Source organism: Anticarsia gemmatalis, chromosome 16, assembly GCF_050436995.1.
Source record: "Anticarsia gemmatalis isolate Benzon Research Colony breed Stoneville strain chromosome 16, ilAntGemm2 primary, whole genome shotgun sequence".
Lineage (NCBI taxonomy): Eukaryota > Metazoa > Arthropoda > Insecta > Lepidoptera > Erebidae > Anticarsia > Anticarsia gemmatalis.
This window is the reverse complement of record NC_134760.1, coordinates 8,908,534-8,927,802: the sequence shown is the minus strand read 5'-3', so window position 1 is coordinate 8,927,802 and position 19,269 is coordinate 8,908,534. Positions and strand designations below refer to the sequence as shown.

The window sequence follows — 19,269 nt, the reverse complement described above, 5'->3', positions numbered from 1 at the left end:
TAAAGGAGTATCAGATAGCTTATCAAGTGAATTTTGACAGTTGTATTCATACATTTGTTGACACAAAAGTCTTTATCAAGCAGATAATAGGTTATTTGACACTAATTCATAAACTCAAAAATAAAAACTGGCCTTTGATAACCAAAATATTCGAAGGCTGTAATCAGCTTCGAGTTATTTCAATTCGGCGCGCTAGGTAATGTAACCGACTGCTGAACATGATTAGACTCACGATTAGACATGGTCTCAGATTCGATTCCCAGGTTGGGCCAATGGTAATTTCTAATACAATTCATGTTAGAATGTTCTCGGTAAATGGCAATTAGCTCGCCCCCTATTACATGGGACTGACTTTGTTAATAGCGAAACGTGAGTATATTAAATCTTTGGGTATATAAGACGTGATAATATATACATATGTGTAAATCGTTAATAATATACGGTCACCCCATCGAGTGGGTGTGTAGCTACTGATCACTGAACGGACCGGTATGATAATACGCCGACTGGTTTAATTCCGTCTTGCGAACACTTGTCAATCCCGTTCTATCGAGAAAAACATCCAATACTTACTGTTACTCAACGTGGTGTAATAAGAAAATTATTCTATAAATATGATCACAAGACCGCGCCACAACCGCCGCTATTTAACCGACTTCGAAAAAAGTAGGAGGTTCCCAAGTAATCTGTATTTCTTCTATATTTGTTATCTCATAACTTGTTACTGGGTGGACGTTTGATCATTTACGGCGTAGTAATGTTTGCGTTTTACTTTGAAGTGGGTTTCTTCTATAAGAATTGTATTAATTTTGATTGGTTTTTAACCCCCCACGCAAAAAGGGTTGTTATAAGGATTGCACAGATTGGAATTGATTGGATATTAACCATCATATTAAGTGCGTGCGAACATGCTATATACACTCCCTACGTCCCACTGCATGTAATTTTTGATGAACTTAATGTTATAATGTGTTACAACTGACACATGTTAAGGTATTCAGGGTAAATAAAAAACGAAATACTTTCGCAAATATTTATTATATTGTTTATATGAACAATAATGTCAAGCGATATTAAATTCGAATTGCCTATTTTTATTCAATTATTATTCAGGGACATTACAACGCTGTTATACTACAATGGTTATGATACGAGTGTCTTTTCAAAACGACCATTTTGAGATCAACAAATATCAGAAACTTTTAAATTATAAGCTCTGATATTAAATTAATGTGTAATTTAGTTCTTCTTTTACACCTACTAGTTTCTAATTGTAGTTTTTGTTGAGAGAAAAAAGTACTATTTCTATTAAGAAGAATAAAGAACTAAAAGCAGAAATTTAGTCAAAAAATAATCTGAAAAAATCTATAAAAAAATATTTTAAGTACATTTTCAGCAAAGAAATTGAAACATCCTAAAATTAAACCCAATAATGGCAACACTACCTCCGAAATTTTGGTAACTGGCAAGACAAGGCAAAACTTTTTCGTTTGAAGAGACACTCGTCTATTACAATAAAATGGTAGGTAATACAAATTACGTTAGTCGATAGTTCAAATAGCTTCTACAATACAGCGTTAATATTATTATTGTTCTTATTAATACTTAGTGTGGCTACCAGAAGGGACTATAATGGTACGACTCGTTGAAATTATGCAAGTTCTCAAAATTATTTTTGGTACATAATCATGCAAGGTATATTTTCTACAGTTTTTTTCATGTTCATAGAATCCGTAAATGAATATCATAATCGTACGCTACATTTCCTATGGTTGTCAGATTACAAAACTAAAATTTATGTAAGACTGATTTTTACGAAAATATGGTGTTGGGAATTTAACTTAATTAGCATGGTAAACACATTTCAACGAGTCATAACATATTTAGACGATAGAAAGGAAGAATTTGTGATACTATTTGAATATAAAAATAATTTAACAAAATAAACAGCCAGTAACATTTCATAGCCAATATACGATTAGTCAAACAAGTTCACTATTGCTTTTTTATTCCATTCTTGACAAAGGTAATAGAAATTGGATGCATTTAAAAAAGTAGACGCTGTATAAATTAGCCTGATTTATTTTCTGCCTATATCATTATTGTCATCTTTTTTTTTACAAATCAATAAGAATATGACATTACTTTTTCAAAATGCATCAGTTTTACACATCTGCATCTACTTTTTTAAAGTTTATTTTTAATGTATAGAGTATTAAACTTTCTTTATACATTTCACTGAAGTGTCGAAATATTATTTTCTATTGATTAATTCTTGTTCAACTTTAATATCGAAATTATCTAAAGACTAAAAGCTAAAAACATTTATCTAACATTATGCATAACAAAACTTAATGGTAAACAACACAAATCACAGTTAGCAGTAAAAATGGATATTTTCACGTAAAAATAATATTTATTAAGAAAAAACATTTTTATGTAAAAATAACCGTTCGTAAAAGCGCAATCACATACACAAGGAATCATCAGAAAATAGTATTATACATTCGAGATTATAATAATTATAGAAGCAATATAATAAAATAATAATAAATTAATATTTATTCAAATTCAGTATACATGAACGAAAATACAATAGGTGCCGATAATAATATCTGTAGAGTACAATATTTATAATTATTATTCTTTAATTCGGACGCGTAACCATGAAACTGCACAGATTATGGAAAATATTTGAATGTGCAGTCACATATTTCTTATCTGTACAAAGTGTATTGCAATCGGACTCCCAAAAAAAAACGACTAGTAAACAGCATTAAAATATTAAATGTTGTTTTAGAAAAAAAAATTGTAAATAAAATAACACACGTCTTAGATTCATAAAAAAAATGATTGAATTAATACGCTTATGTTTTTTTTTAAGAGAAAAATGTTATGTATATTGCAATACATTAAATACAGATACATATTACGCATCTCACAGTCCACGATGCGCTAATACCTACCCTAAATATACATTAATATCACACGGCCATACAGCGGCCTAATACACATACGAAATGATATACGATTGATATATTTGGTAACGAACAGCGCTATTAATTGTTCTAACATAAATAACTTTTGAGACCAGAAGTCGAACAAATATTTAAAGCTTGTAAAACATCTCAAAACCCCCCATCCAACGGGAACGTTCCATTTTAAAACAATGAACAGTATTTAAAACAAAACCATTAAAATTAGCTTTAAAAAAAATAAAGCTACTAAAGGTTTGTTGTAAAAAAACTATATTTTTTTCCACATACAAAATCTACTAAGCCGTCACACGAAGCATACTTATTCTGTAAACTTGTATTTAGATATCCTTCAGCGATTATGCTTGATGTCGATAATCGAGTTTTGTGAGGATATATTGTTCGTAATCAAGTTCCAGAATAGCGCGATTTCACAGTACACTCAGCCATAGCTCGCTTCCCCACTACTGTTCCCCTTTATAATACTAGTAAGACCGTATTATCCAGAGCAAATACTAACATCTCAATAATTTCAGCATTTCCTCTCAACATACAAGAAGATATACAAAATATAATTATATAATTGTTTTGGGAAATGTGACCAGAATAAATAAAGTAAAATTAATATATTTTTTTACAATTTTTCAAAGTATCAGCGCCTTAACGATCAACTCTGGGCAATTTAAATATAATAATAATAATATCATTAATTCATTAACAGCTAAATATGTATTTAAATATACATTTTAACATATTACTATTTATTATATTAAGTACACTGTAATGTTTATATCAATGCTTACTTCATATACATCGCAATGGTACCAACTTAGCAAAAAGGTTCCACTCTGCTTAAAGAACCGTTATATAAGGATTTTTTTCTTAAGCAGAAGACAAGCCTATACAGTTTAGAATGAAAAGTCTCACGACTCGAGTTGGCTCAAATGTATGCAGCTGTTTGCTAGTATAAGTACTACGAACATTCCTTATTTCACGACTTTGCTATGAATTATAGAACAAGATGTTTATTTCCCGCACATTTTTCGCTTAAGCATTGACATAAACACGTCAGCTAATATCTCAGTGGAGTATTGTGACCTAACACTATGAAACGTGAGAATATGTAACTACGTAATAGCAGTTTACAAATGTAATAGATATTTATTATACAAATTGATTAAACAATTTATTTGTAAATAATATCTATGTACAACTGAGTCTTGTAATAGGAGACTGAACAAAAAAACTTTTTGAAGAAATGATATAGATGTCGCTAGTAATCGGGTAGTCTCAATTGGAATGTATAAAGCATTCAAATATATTAGCATATTAACAGTTTTTTACAGTTATTCCAAAAAGTGCCTTAATTTATGAAAAACATAAGGCATATAAATATACACCAAATAAAAATATCATATTTTTAAAAAATATGTGATAAGTTTGACAAAAGTTTCACAAACAGTTTTTAAAAGTTCTTTGTCACTAATTTCAAGACTCCGTTGATTATACATAAGAGAGAAACATTAACATGGAAGCAATTATCATACAATTTAACTAAATTGTGCTCGAGTACGCCTTTCACTCAAAGAGGAAACCGAGCTATCTTTAGAACAAGGACTCATACATTATCTTAGTTTAGAACAGATATAAAACTTCTATATTCATACGCTACATGCTTTTGAAAATAGTATTTAGTAACCCAATCTCTGTTTTGTCTTTCTTAAACCTGCTTTTAATTGGTATGGCGTTCAAAACCTGCGTTGGAATGGTCACATATAATACGTTAGTCAAACGTCCGTTGCGTATTACATAGAACAATCTGTCGCCCACGACATCTTCGCCGTGCAGTATCACACAGAATATCATGTATTCGTACGCTACCGATACCAGCCTCCGAAGAAAAGAGACAAATCAGTGTCGAGTTAAACACTAAAAACTATTTTTCTAAATGCACATTTTGAAACGACTATGGAAGACAAAAATCTTTACATCTTTTCAAAACTAAGACACTTACTATTATTCTTGTTCTACAGGTAGTTCGATTATGAGCTTATATTAACCTAAAACTGAGTATTATTAACTGTGATACACAATTATGCATTGAAACTATAAGCCCACTAAACTATCCTCTATTATTGAGAAGGCGAAAAGCTTAACTATTAAAACTAAAAATTCACATTTCCTATTATATTTAAGTCCAACTTTCCCCTCGGAATATTTACATTGAAATACCAAAAACGTTTACTTAACATTACAAAGATATACTTCCACTGGTTTTGCAGTCTTTCGTACTAAATGATTGATATTAGGACACTATTTGTGAATAATGTGAATGATTTAGAAGTGATTATTTAAAAGAGATTTGCGCTCATATGATGCTATTAGCATCTGTGACATAGGGAACTAATCAGAAAGATACTGTAATCTTTGAAGATGCTTAATACTGCGTTGAAAACTTTTCACAGACATATCTTTATACATACAATTTGAATTTCATTGATAGTTCCTTTTGGAACTTCAGATGAAGTCATTAAAATGTGAGACTGATTCAAATCATGAATGTCATCAAAAACCCAACAACGATTTATTCCCAAAATCACAAATGACAAAAGTATCGTATGTGCTGCAAACCTGAGACGATTTTCAAAAAACTACAGCTTAAATTACTATTGTCAACTAACATGAAATATTGCTTCACAAAACTGCAGTTTTTATCTAACAAGAAAGAACGCTAAAGGCGCATACAGTTATACACACGGGACGCATTTCTATTCATACACTCTTGTCATAGAAACGTACGTATACTTGAGCGTATACGTAGAAAAAAACGCCCAGTGTGACACAACTTTGACGATATTTTTCAAGGACTTTTATGTTATAATACTAGTCAAGTACCGTGTTTCTGGTATGTTCAATGTAGTAGTCTTGCCGTCCTACTGCTGCGGTAACATGTGAGACCAGGCGGCCTCGTACTTAGCGTGCGCTGAACTGCACGCTGACTTGGTCGCCTCCACCACGCTTAGGGGGAAAGGCTCGCACTGTGGAATAAAAAAAATATTATTATTACTATAATCGGAGATTTGGAAGGGGAGGGACAGGCCTTTGTCCAGCAGTGGGACACTCAAACAGGCTAAGGAAAACAAATTAGTATAATCTCAGAGTACTTTAAAAATATTTACTAAGAAAATAACTAAAAAAATATTGGTATAAAATTGTGATGGAAAATAAATGCAGATCGAGGGAACAAAGTCTCTGTCTTGTCCTTATCCCATGTACAGAGTACTAGGTATATAACACTTAAACATTATTTTGTCCCTTATCAATGATAAGCGGTGCGCAAAATCAAATGTCTGTTTTGCTATCTCTAGATTTTTTTTTTAACAAAATGCAGGACGATAGATTATGTCCCGTCAAGAGATTATTACATACTTTTGAAATATTTGCGGACGGAACCGCAGGCGAAAGCTAGTAGCGAGCAACATGTCCATATTATCAGATCTACTGTACATTTAACAAATAAATTAAACAAATTATTTCAAATACAAATTGCTTGTTAGACGAGCAATTTTCCAATGAATAACTAGGTTATAACATCCAGTAGTGGACTTAATTCCGGTAATCGCACGTAACAGTCACGTAATAACCAACTCGTAATATATACAAACAAATGTTAAATATTAATATTCTAGAAAAAACGTTACTTTGAAGCAGTGAATTGTGTAATCATTTTATGATTAGCGAGATTCTATGTTTGCATTGCGTGTGGTAGTAAACGAATGTGCGTGTTGAAATAATTATATCTACGAGATGTCTTGTGCAGGGAAGAATTAATATTAATATTTTTTTTATAGATTGTGGATGTTGTGAAAATGAGTTAATACTTATATTTAAAGTCTATTTTATTATTTAGTAATCCAGTAAGCTTCAATTGTTTAAATATTAGAGCCGATTTTTTTATTGGTTGTATACTTTATTTAATGAATAACTTTGTCATCTATATTCACAGAGGATATAAAAAACCATTTTAACTTACTCAAAAATGAAAATTTAAAAACGATGGAACATCGACTCTTAAACTAGAAATTTCACTGACCGAGAAGAATTTAACAAAATTCTAGGATTTAAGTCTCGTTTTAACTTTTAAATGCCCCTAATAGCTAAAAATACTGATCAACAGGTATTGTTAACATAAAGTTAAGATATTTCACAATTTAATGTTTGAATTGTTTTTCTAGAGCTAACATATGAATCAACAAGTAGGTGATACTTACAGTGAGCGCGCAGAATGCCTGCTCCACGGCCGCAATGAACCGTTCCAGCTCTGCTCCGCTCGTCATCACTAGCGCCAGCCCCGCACCGCGTTCCCGCGCCTCGCACACACTCCACTCCTGCACATAAGAATATTATTGTTAGTAAAACTGATAATTAATTTGAATGGAGAGTACAAAGCTAAGTTTACAGTAAGTAATAAATCGTTCATAAAACGCTTTTTTCGATTCGAATCGACTTATCAAATTAGGAAACGCATTTTTTTGCATTACGCTTCCCAAACAACACGTAAAATGATATGTTTTGAAATAATATGCGACAAAATACATACCAGACAGCACCAATTTTCATCGGTGTCGGGAATTTTGAACGCGGTCAAATTCTTGATGGACCCGCACGCCAAAATTTCCACATCTGTCCGCATCTCCTCTATGTATTCTGTAACAAAACAAACCAATATTCATATTCAGTCATATTAAAATCATTAGTATATATAATATACATGTGTCATAGCACCACTGTGTCCCCATACACCAAGTTCAGTAGCACCTTGTGAGACGTTTCTTGGAAAATTGCGGATTCTAACAGTGTATCAGAATTTTTCGCGGATCCCAATTATGTTCTTACTATGTAAATAAAAGTTACCTTTGAGCAGTGCCTCAGAGCCCCTGTCTTTCAGATAGGCGGCGGCGCCGGCGACAAAGGCGTGGTCGAGCGTGTCCCGCACGCTGATGACCTCTGCGGGCGTGACCAGCACCGTGCACGCGCCCGGCGGACCCGCGCGGGACTCGCTCGCACTCGCGCCGTCCTTCTCTTCCAGCGCCTAGAGAATAAGGTGCATTACATGAAGAATATAGACAGCCTTCATTGATTTATATGTTTAAAGAAAATAATACACAATGCATTTTATAACCGAATAATTTACACTCAATACAGTTGAAAGTCACACGACGTCACAGCTCTTTACATTGTATAGAAAGGTACAGCGAAATGAACCTTCCGTCTCTAACTTTTTTTACATAAGTATTTTTTTTAAACGCAATCCATACTAATATTATAAATGCGAAAGTAACTCTGTCTGTCTGTCTGTCTGTCTGTCTGTCTGTCTGTCTGTCTGTCTGCTACTCAATCACGCCTAAACTACTGAACCAATTTGCATGAAATTTGGTATGGAGATATTTTGATACTCGAGAAAGGACATAGGCTACTTTTTATCCCGGGAAAATGACGCATTTCCCGGGAAAATTCAAGTTTCGCCACCGAAGTCGCGAATAATCAAGATCATAATGACATTGAATTAACAAAATTCCGTTGTCATGGCAACAGTTTTAATGGCGGATATGCTTTAGCGCGAGTTATATGAGATATAAATAATTTTGAGAATATTTTTCGTGAAAAAAAGCATATTTTGTTGTTTAGGAATAATTAAGCTTTGTATTAGTAATTAGTATTAAATATTAATAATTAGTGGCGAACGAGGTCCCGAATAATCAATATTATAATGACATTGAATTAACAAAATTCCGTTGTCATGGCAACTGTTTTAATGACGGATATGCCTTAGCGCAACTTCGTTACATTTAAGAGATATAAATAATTTTGAGAATATTTTTCGTGAAAAAAAAGCATAATTTGTATCATCACGCTACGACTAATAGGAGCAGAGTAACAGTAAAAAGTGACGCAAGCGAAGTTGCGCGGGTCAGCTAGTTATATATATTTGGTATATCTTATTGGGCTGACGGACTTGTTAGAATTACTATTTTTTATCCTGAAAAAATCCTATGTTATTGTCTACCAAAAGTGCAATTGGCTTCATATATTGCATAAGATTGAGATTTTTAAATTAGTAGGTAATTTGACTTTATATATTATATACGATATTTTACCTGCGCAGCATGTAACAACAGCGACTGTAGCCACGAGGAAGCGGTGGCATCATCAGGAGCTGCCAACAACAGCCGGCTGTTGTCTCCCAGCGCTATCTCGAAGCAGTGCGGCCGTCGCGACGAGTCCAGGTGCCTCCGTACTCCTACCACGGAGCGTAACGCGATGTTGTGCGGGAGGGGAGATGTACCGTCTGGTGAGTGCGGGCCCCAGTGGAGGACACCAGCCCTGAAGAAGAGAAAATATAGTATTAAAGCTAATGTTACATTTGGAAATTTTGTGGTTACTGAAAACTAAAATAACTTGCATGCGATGACATTAAAAATTATGAGCAGGAACGCCGAAACGAAGAAATCATTTCGTATGTTCACAGTACAAGCTAAGTGCTAGACGCCACCAACACCTGCGAATGAGGCGTCCATGCAAGATTATCTTTAGTCTGGAAGGATAGTAGGCTATTAGTGACATTTACTATTATTAAATACATATGAACTGTTACTGTAGCTCGATTCTCTACCGTTAACCGACAACCGGCTAGCTATCTCGATATTTTGTATGAAAATCTGATCAACGCCTCTAACGGGCGTCGTAGGAACTATTTCGGCAGTACCTTTAAAATTTCAAGCTTTCGATACTCGACAGTACTGACTGTAGAGAATCGCGCTTCTGTAGTTTTACTTTTCTTACAATGATAGACTAGAATGACTAGTTATATTCACCTCAGTAAGAAGTAGCTGGGTTCAAATCTCCGACTCCTATCGGTCCTGCACATGAGGTATCCCTCGAGCGGTGGTGCAAACGCTCCCGGCGCTTCAATAAGCCGGTCACCCGCGTCGCCGGAACACACTCGACCGTAGAACAGGATTTGTGGTATCTAGAATATAATAAATAGGTAACACATTAATTAGTGTTATACTCGCTTTGTCCTATCCGCAGATCGTCTTCCTCTCGTAAATGGTCTCATAGTGAAATGATGTAGATTTTTACACATACAAATAGAAATTAGGACAGATATATCAATGTAGAAATGATAATTATTTGTAAGATATTTCTTTAGAAAGAAACGTGACTAAAATTATTGTAGATATGTAGGTAATGTTGATTGACTAATATTTTTTTAGTTTAATTGTTTTTTGTGCCGGAAAAATAAATTAATATTTTTTTAAGAAATAAAGTCCATTAAATACAGACATATTGTATTTTAATTCCTGTTACGTGGTTTACGTATCTTATAAAAGAAATGCAAGACAGATAAAATGCAAGTAATGTTGGCATTGAAATGTACACGCAGATGTTTGAACAGCTTTAAAAACTAAGTGACAATAATACATTGTTGCGCGTTCATTAGACCGGCTATTTATTAATGTCGTCCAGTAATTAATTTAAATTGCAATCTTACGTTACTAAAAAAAAGAAATGACACTTTATTAAATGAAAAACCGTCTAAGTGCTAGTTGGACTGGCACACGAAGACTCCGTACCATTATGCATATAAACGGCAAAAATACGTCTGGTATATGGAAACATCCAATATTAGTATTATTCCGTTTTTTATTAATTGTTGTTATAACGGCAACAAAAATACATCATCTGTGAACTGCGTATCACGGATAATGATACACAGCCTGGTGACAGACAGACAGCGAATTCTCCCTTATAAGGTCTTGTATTAACCTCTTGGGTACAGATCCACAAACGGCAATAATAAATGAAGTAAAGTATCTATTAGATTCGGAGATTACCCCCTACTAATGAAAAGCTTATCTCTAACATTATTGTATAAATAAATCATATAATCATATCTTACTATCCTTGAATATAGATAACCATATGACGATGTTCTCATATCAATCAGACCTTGCGTTGTTTGTTAAAATTTTCTCTATACAATGAACTGAGATAGCAAATATTATCGTTATTATTAGTCTCACGTTGTCTTAGGTCATAATAATTACTAACAGGTCGACTACCTAAAGGCAATCGAAAGTCAGATGTGAATTAAAAACAATGAACTAAATACTGTTACTGTTGCCAAAACAAGTTAGGGATTTTATTTTCTTCAGTACGAAAACTTGACTAGACGTAAAGACGGAAGGTGGGCCAAAGCGGTAACGGACTGGCGGCCATAGAACGGGCGAAGATCGCAAGGAAGGCCTTCAACTAGATGGTCGGACGACATCGTGAAATGTGTAGGACTGGATGAGACAAACGCAGAATCGTAAAAAATGGCATGGTATTATGTATTAGAAAGACAACTCCCGCACTAAGAATTGCTCTTGTGTCGCGGGGACTTTTACAGACATACAAACAACGGACACAAAGCACAACCAGACCCGAAACAATTATTTGCGGATCGCACAAATAATTGCTCCGTGTGGGAATCGAACCCACGACCTCGCGTTGCAGTGGTATCGGCGTGGCGACCTAAACCACTGCGCCACAGAGGCAGTCATGTCCAGAACAACGGGTAGAAGGGGGCTAAATGACGAATGTATAGATAGAATGCGGTGATTAGACATTTCTAGGCATTAAATACCCATCAATGTGATTATACAGAACATATTATTATGTAATAACAAAGAAAATCGTAATGAGGATTATATATTTATATTTATTCATACTCAGATTATTGTGTGTAAATAGGACCCTATAGCTTTAAAACTTCTGCATAATAAGTGATTAGATGCGACTCATTATTAATTATAATTAGCTAAGTACATTATCATAGTGGAAAACGTAAACAAATAGAATACCTATTATATAACGAATGCTGTGGTTCAGGCTTATGAACGTTTACAGACTCGAGTTTATTCTAAAATTCACATTTTTCACTTTGAAGCATATACGTGCGTGTACGGTATCTATTGAGGTACACGTGCACGTTCACTTAAACAAAAATGAGTTAGGGACCTGCCTAGACATTAAACACTTGCAGCCAGAAACATAATAAAAAAATGTTTATAACTGTATATTTGGTAACTTGTACAAGCTTTACAGTGAATCTTACATAGATACCTCTTTTTAAAGTTAATTTTAGATACCTGTGAGAATAAGCTCACATAAAAGTGTTCATATGTAATTGCTTGAAAGCTAAGTCGCGTTATAAGCCATGATAAAATACTCAGCCATGTCAAATAAAGCAGAAATCGGAAACTAATGGAAAGGCGTTTACGATTTTGTTGATTGAATAAACAAGTACCTACCTATATTACTGTCAAAATAACTTGAGATAATAAATCAAATTGTTTTCGGTTTCCTTCCTTAAATATTTGCACGCGAATTGTTCAAAATACGCTATAAAAAGTTGTAAGTAAGTTGTAGGTTTGTCCTTGACCGTGAAACTGTCGCACTTGATCGTTCAAGGTCACGTGACCCTGTAGTAGGGCAGAATCGTGGCGGAATATTGATGAGCTTATAAACGTTCCTACATGAATAGGTAGGTACTGCATAGTGTTATGAATAATTAATCGACTGCTGTTTTTCAATTTTCGTTGAGGTTTAAATAGATTTTTCTCTGCTTTTGTTACCAAAAAGTATTATTTTCTTTCCTTTAATATTCACTCACAAATTGTTCGCGACGTAAACGATCTAAATTATGGTAATTAGAGAAATTTAAGACTTAGAAATTTCTAATACCCACTAGAATACACTGCAATGTCTTTTTTATGTTTGGAACAGCGCAACCGTAAGAACACTCGTTCCTAAACCATCCGTAACCAGCCTACATTCTATCGTCCTTCAAAACTATTTAAAGGACGATATCATGTTTAAGCGATTTTAACACTCGAGTTCATCGGCCTATCTCAAGATACCGGTCAAATTTTGCCATCCAACAGGCGAATTATGCAAAAACAGAGGCAGACTTTAGACCTTAACAAAATCAGTACAAAAGCCAAGCTACTTACCCTACTCTCATGCCTCTTCCTAGCAACAGCAGCAGCTACCTCCCTACAGCTCAACGGTATCATTGCAGGCGGGCGTGCGATCCGCAGCGGCGAAGTCCTTGCACTCCATTCCAGAGACGATGCAAGTCTAGCGCCTAGGCTTGCTTCACCAGTGACCACTGAACAAGCGATGTTGCCCGCTATGTCTAGCACTTGGATGTATTGAGCTTCTGGACCCACCTGCGAAAGAATTAATTTTAGTATTAGATTGGAGTTAAATGTAGTTCAGTTGGTTCACGTGCGTAGTACTTGTAACCGGTGGTCCTGTATGACACAATGTATGGATATGAATGCGGCAAGGGAGGTTAGTTAAGATCGTACCAAGTGGCGTTCTTTGGTATCTGCCTACTTCTATGGTAAAAGGCGTGATATTATGTATGTATGTATGTATGAAATATAGCTGTAATGTCAAGTTTTTAATACATCATTAAAAAATCTCTAAAATAAGTCAGAAAGTTAACGAAATCTTGGTCATTTTGGTTTCCTTTACGATAGTACAATTTGTAATTAATGGTCAAGTGAGTTGTCAGGGCTCCGAGCTCGGAATGTTTCCCAATCGGATATATCTATAAGATCGTTTTTGTTAAGAGAATCTTGCTAACAGAACTCTACATACGTAAGCCAAAGAGTTGTTTCACCTGAGGTTCATAAAATTAAGAACTAAGCTAACGAAAATATGGATATTGATTTATCTCGTGAGAAATTAACAAGTAGGACAACATACGAATAAAATATCAATAGTTTTTATGGAAACTGCGCGGCACACTTTCTTAATGAAGATACATTTCTGATATGCAATCAAATGTATCAACTTTTAGGCTCCACATCTTCATAAATGAATACGTATTAGGCTAGAATGCCGCTAGACTAAGAACTAAAGCTAGCGTACTTAATATGATAATTTAGTCGAATGACTAACGTATTTTTATGCAAATAAATAACTTCAATTTTATTTATGGAGCCTTTTCCCCTTTATGTCCCTCAATGAATCGAGTCTATGAGTCACTTGGGATTGCCCGGAAAATGGAATGGTCTCCCCTTTTATAGGCGAAGTTAAAAAAATATGATTCGCCTTTGTTCTATAGTCTATTTTAAAACCAATAGGTTAATACTAAATTAACACAGTTAATTATACAATTTGTCATAAATAAATATGTTAGTAGTTATTGCGTGATAAATGTATGAAAACAAATTACATAATACGTTTATATTTGGGAATATTTTCTCGGAAACGATGGTGATAAAGTAGAAAGTAGCAGACAGATGTTTGCAGCAATATCAGAGATATGGCAAGATAAGATTGTCCGAAATAATTAAAGTAGATTTTGATCGTGATTTCGACTAAATTAACTGTTTTCCGAGAATTCAGTGTTAATGAAAAAATACCGAACGTCAATACATCAATCAAAATTTCGGGCTGCCATTGGGTATAAACGGAACGCCAAAAACCTATAGCAAAATGGGTCGAGTGCAATTTGTAGGGAAGGGATCACTGGCATAGAAAGAAAGAGGCTCTAAAATCTCATGATGTATTGCCCAATTTCAAAAAAGCCCACCACAACTTTTCCCTATGTAGGCATTAAAGCAAAGACATTTTCATCTGCAATCAAATCCGCTTGACCAATAGTGACATTTAATATTATTATGATTCACGTAATTTATTATAAACTGTATAGGTATTATACAGGCGACTTATTACAATTAATACGCTTAGATGGCTTGATAATGCGGGGCATTGGTATTTAAACAACGCGTGTCACAGGTCAATAAATACATGTTATCGAGAATGAGCTAATAGCGTCTGGAATATTACCCTTTTTATTGTTACAAAGGCGATTCATACAGCTCATTGTACTTATAGCATAGGTATAAGATATGTCGTTTGTTAGTTAACTAGATAGTATACATTTTAATGACCTTTTACAGTACCTCTCCCAGTCTACGGTTGGAATGATAAAGATCATTAAATATGTTAGATTTTGTGCCCCTTTAAAGACTGTTAAAGGAACACTCATGCCTTTATTTCTTGACTTAGATTGACAAATTAAAAAGTATACCGTAAATCAAACGTTACTAATCTGCAGCACCGAAAGGAGATCGGCAGATTTCGTACAGCTTAAAGTTTGTGTTGTTTCGTAACAGAATTTGTACCACTTATTAAGGGGACTAAGTCACTTATTTTTATTTGGGAGTATTATTTTTAGAAGTCCGGATTAATTAGAAAGTATTTGTTTATTTAAATAATAATTTTTGGTCCATGGCTTATATTTGTTGACAACTAAAGAAAAAGAAAATCTCATGAGACGTCACTTTTCGTCTGACGTCTACGCATCCGCCAATTTGCTGTTGTTTTGAATTGTGGTTTTGACAGCATCTGAGCAATTTAGCGAACTATCGGGGCTTCTAAAAATGGACATAACTTTTACCTCCCAACTTTTAAAAATATAAGAATTTTAAAATAAGCTTGTCTATCATATTAGCTACCAATTAAAACAAAAAGTAAACCTAAACATGACATTTTATAAACTGTACGAATTCTTCATACAAACCTGCCGTTCGCCTTTGTTCAAAAAAGTAATTTTCACATAGCTTGCTTTTGATTAAATGCTTCAATTTTAAACGAGTCTTTAATGTTGAATTGTCATGAAAGGTCGTTTAATTTTATAGTTAAAGTTCAGGCTCGGAAATTGATACCTAAGAAACAAGATTATTTCTAGCCAAAATATAGGAGACCTTATTGCGCGGTGATCCGTGGTATGAGTAAGTAACGGGGTTATGGTTCTTACCAGTGGATAAACAACTGAAAATGGAGACATAATGTGTATGTTACTGCACGCGATGACTTACCACTATAGCATCAAGTTCATTGTGAGGCAACCGACACAGAATGTCGTACTCAGTACCGCCAGGCTTCACGCTTGCTACATACAGCGCATAGTCCGTGATGAACACCAACAACGGCGTCCATGAACCATCATCCATGTTGTACGGAGACTTCACTTTCATCATCTAAAAAACAAATTCAAAGTCAAAGAAGACTCGTTTACTCTTCGTCCTTGGAAGCTCATATTTCAACAAAATTCACTCTAGGGTCATCTATTGTTATTAGAAAGTTTTTTGCTATATAGTATCTTGACTACGCAACAAGTAATCAGGGTCATGTTACGGCGAAATAAACTACCGCGCGGCTAGTAATCAAACATAATTACCCTATTCAAAGTTTCGTTGGGGTACGAAAATATCTGTAGCCGAAGCTTTTCATTACATTCGATCGCTACATTATCTTCGAAGCTGTCAAAGTAGGACGGCTCGTCGGCCGTGAGCAGCCTCACTGACAACCTTTTGTTCTCTATCACCTCTTTGTCAATGAGCCGGGACATGCGCTGCGCCGACACGAGGAACGAATCCGATACGTCTTTGAATGGAAATATAATACTCGGGAAATGTTTCTCCATTCTAAGCTTGAATTGAAAGAACTTATTATTCTTTATTTTGAGTTCAAGGTCTTTCCTCTGGCACACATTCTTCAGGTATCTGTTCAATAATGCAGATTTATTCGATTGTAACTTCTGGTTCGCCGGACTATCGAAAAATTCGTCATTGAAATCTTCGGCCCCTTTCAAGGTCGAGTTATCTGTGTTTGAGCAATTGTCGCTGTTTGCTTGAGTCGGTTCTTCATTCAATTTCTGCACTGTGGACGCCGATTTGCGACTGTATCTGTTTACATTCTGTTTTTTAGGTGAAGACAAATGCTTAGGAATGCCATTTTTGTGTTCAGTCTCATCTTGGACATTTTTATTGAATTGTCTCTTGGGTGTAGAGGTTTTACTAGAGGAGTCAGTATCAGTAGTCTTGTTAAGGTCTACTTTACTTGTGCTCGTGACTAGCTCTTGCACTGGTGTAGTCTCAGGAATGGGAACGAAAGTCTCTTTGGGTGCATCAAAAGCAGTTTGGAATGTATCATGGACATAACTGTATGACACTCCTTTGTGTTCATAGACAGTGCTCTCACAGTTCACAACATATTTGCTAAGAGGTGGTAGGTCACCTTTGTTGGATTTCTTGTCAAGTTGGGCTTTCATGTTCAAGGTGAGTTTATGCCTTGGAGACCCTTCATTTGGTGTTCTGTCTCCAGCAACATTGGTCTTAGATGTTGCTGCCAGTTCTTTAGGCTTCTCAGTATCCAATGGCTGGCCATTCAGGTTGATTTCAACAAAATCATCCTCATCTTCAGCTTGGAACCCTGAGTCTAAACTTTTAGATAGTTTTTTGTTCTGATTCACATCACATGGTAAAGCTTCAACAACATTGTTCAACTCCAGACTGTTTTCTGGCAAACCTTTCTCTGGTGCAAAGTTGAAGTTGAAATTTTTGTAAAAGTTCTTCAAGGAATCTATGATGTTGTTGGCATCAAGAAGATTTAACACTTTGCTGTGTTGTTTCCTTTCTTCAACAATGTTAGTAGTGATATACCTCTTCTTCTTTAGAACAGACTTAACAGTGTTTGGACTCTGAGTGACTTCCAGAGGCTTCTTCATTCTGTCAGTTGACTGGTCAATATCTGCTTCAGAGAAGTAAGTTTTCCTCATAAATGCTACATGACCATTGTTTTCAAATGCATCACAGGAATATGACTTTTGTGCTTTATCACACTTTCTCTGTAAGAGTGAGGTTTCAGTTTTGTTTGAATGAGAGGATGATGAGTCACTGGATGAAGTTTCAGAGTCACAACTGAAATTAGAGTCTGAACTGTTAGAATCACATCCATACAATTTGCCATTAGGTCTGGGCTCATTATTGTTGTCTTTGTCATTATTATTGTCACGATTTTCTTGTTCATAGTCTTGACAGTATTCAAATATACCACTCCTGTCATTCTTAGAATCACCATAAGTGAGAATGTCAGACATAGTCTGTTGGACGACATCAGCTGCGTACTTGGGTGTTCTATCACCAGAAGCACACCATGAAAACCTATCAGTCACAATATTATTCTTTTGCCTAAACCTATCACAATATGAACTATCCGGACCATATGATACAAAACCTCTCTCTATATGAATATTATCTGTTTTAGTATTATTCAATATATCTTCATGGAAAGAAACTCTTTTCTTTTGAGAACTGGGCCCACTCTGGGACTTTTTCCTACACCTCCTCCTGTACACAATGTCCTCAGATAATGATTTCTTAGGTTCACTTCTCAATGCAGGCTTTCTCTTTTCCTCTGTATCTTTTTCACTTTCTAAAGCTTTTAAAACTAAATCTGGCAAGTTTTCATAGGCATTTGGTTTTTTGTGTGTTTCAATGAGAAGCTCAGGGACAATGTCATCAGGGGCGCCAATGTTTTGATTATCTATATCACTGCGAGTCATTAAGCTACTGGTGGTGCTCTTGATCATGTCTTGGGAGCACGACGGAGGTGCGTCATACACACTGTCACAAGCTAGTTCCTCGGCACCTATGAGACTGTGCGACATGAGCGCTTGGCTCGTGGCCTCCGAGGCCTCACTGTCTAAACACAAAACACCAGAATCACCGGGCGTATCGGCCAAACTACTCGTTGTACTAGAAATCAGGTGAGTGTTGCCTTGAAGACACAAATCCGTAGGTTTGCCCGCGCTTTCGTCCGCGTTCTCCATCTTCGCGAATTGCAATTTATCTTCAACAATGTTTGTTGCCGCTGTCGCAATAACAGTGTCGTCAGTTTTATGACGACGTTTGCTTTTATCGATCTCGTTGCCTTTTATTTCAGTAGCCTTGTCTGTAGACATGGTGTTTTCGGGCACTTACACGCTACGCAAACAGTTTTCTATTGTTTTATAGCGCTGATATTGTCTCACATTAATTACTAGCGGAACTCATTTTGCTTTTTATTTATAAGTTTCAAGTAAAATACGACACAAAACATGACGAATACACTGCAGCCATATTTAACATTTTGACATTTGAATGTTTTTTTAAAAAGTATTGTCCTCATTAAATCTGTCATTAATTTATTTCGCAATATTCCACCATGGTTGTTACAAAATTACTGATTATTAATATGTACATCTATTATTAGACATATTTGTTTATACAATATAAAATATGAAGAAAAAGTTTATGGAATACTATATTCCATTATTTCTTTTTCATGGTAAATATTGCCTATAGACAATAGTATCATAGCTTTTTTACTTTATTTGTTCATA

At 35.0% G+C, this 19,269-nt stretch overlaps 1 protein-coding gene across 1 annotated transcript; it reads right to left on the bottom strand.

Annotated features, from left to right (window-relative positions):
* Window positions 1-873: 873 nt before the first annotated feature.
* prd1 (pleckstrin homology domain-containing protein pruning defect 1) lies at window positions 874-19,011 on the bottom strand. The gene is made up of 9 exons (XM_076123990.1): window positions 16,285-19,011; window positions 15,923-16,084; window positions 13,037-13,255; window positions 9,851-10,005; window positions 9,134-9,359; window positions 7,890-8,067; window positions 7,576-7,682; window positions 7,247-7,363; window positions 874-6,013 (listed from the first exon to the last, which is right to left on the bottom strand). Exons 1-9 carry the CDS (start codon window positions 18,847-18,849, stop codon window positions 5,909-5,911), a joined length of 3,834 nt encoding a protein of 1,277 aa, XP_075980105.1. The 5' UTR covers window positions 18,850-19,011; the 3' UTR covers window positions 874-5,908.
* Between the last annotated feature and the right edge of the window lie 258 nt (window positions 19,012-19,269).

Bases quoted from the DNA above. Each gene is read 5' to 3' on its own strand.
- prd1 (XM_076123990.1), bottom strand. From the start codon at position 18,849: ATGTCTACAGACAAGGCTACTGAAATAAAAGGCAACGAGATCGATAAA. The intron at 13,256-15,922 runs GTAAGTCATCGC...ATTCTTTCGCAG, and splicing joins ATGAACTTGATGCTATAGTG to GTGGGTCCAGAAGCTCAATA. The intron at 10,006-13,036 runs GTAAGTAGCTTG...ATTATATTCTAG, and splicing joins GGAAGAGGCATGAGAGTAGG to ATACCACAAATCCTGTTCTA.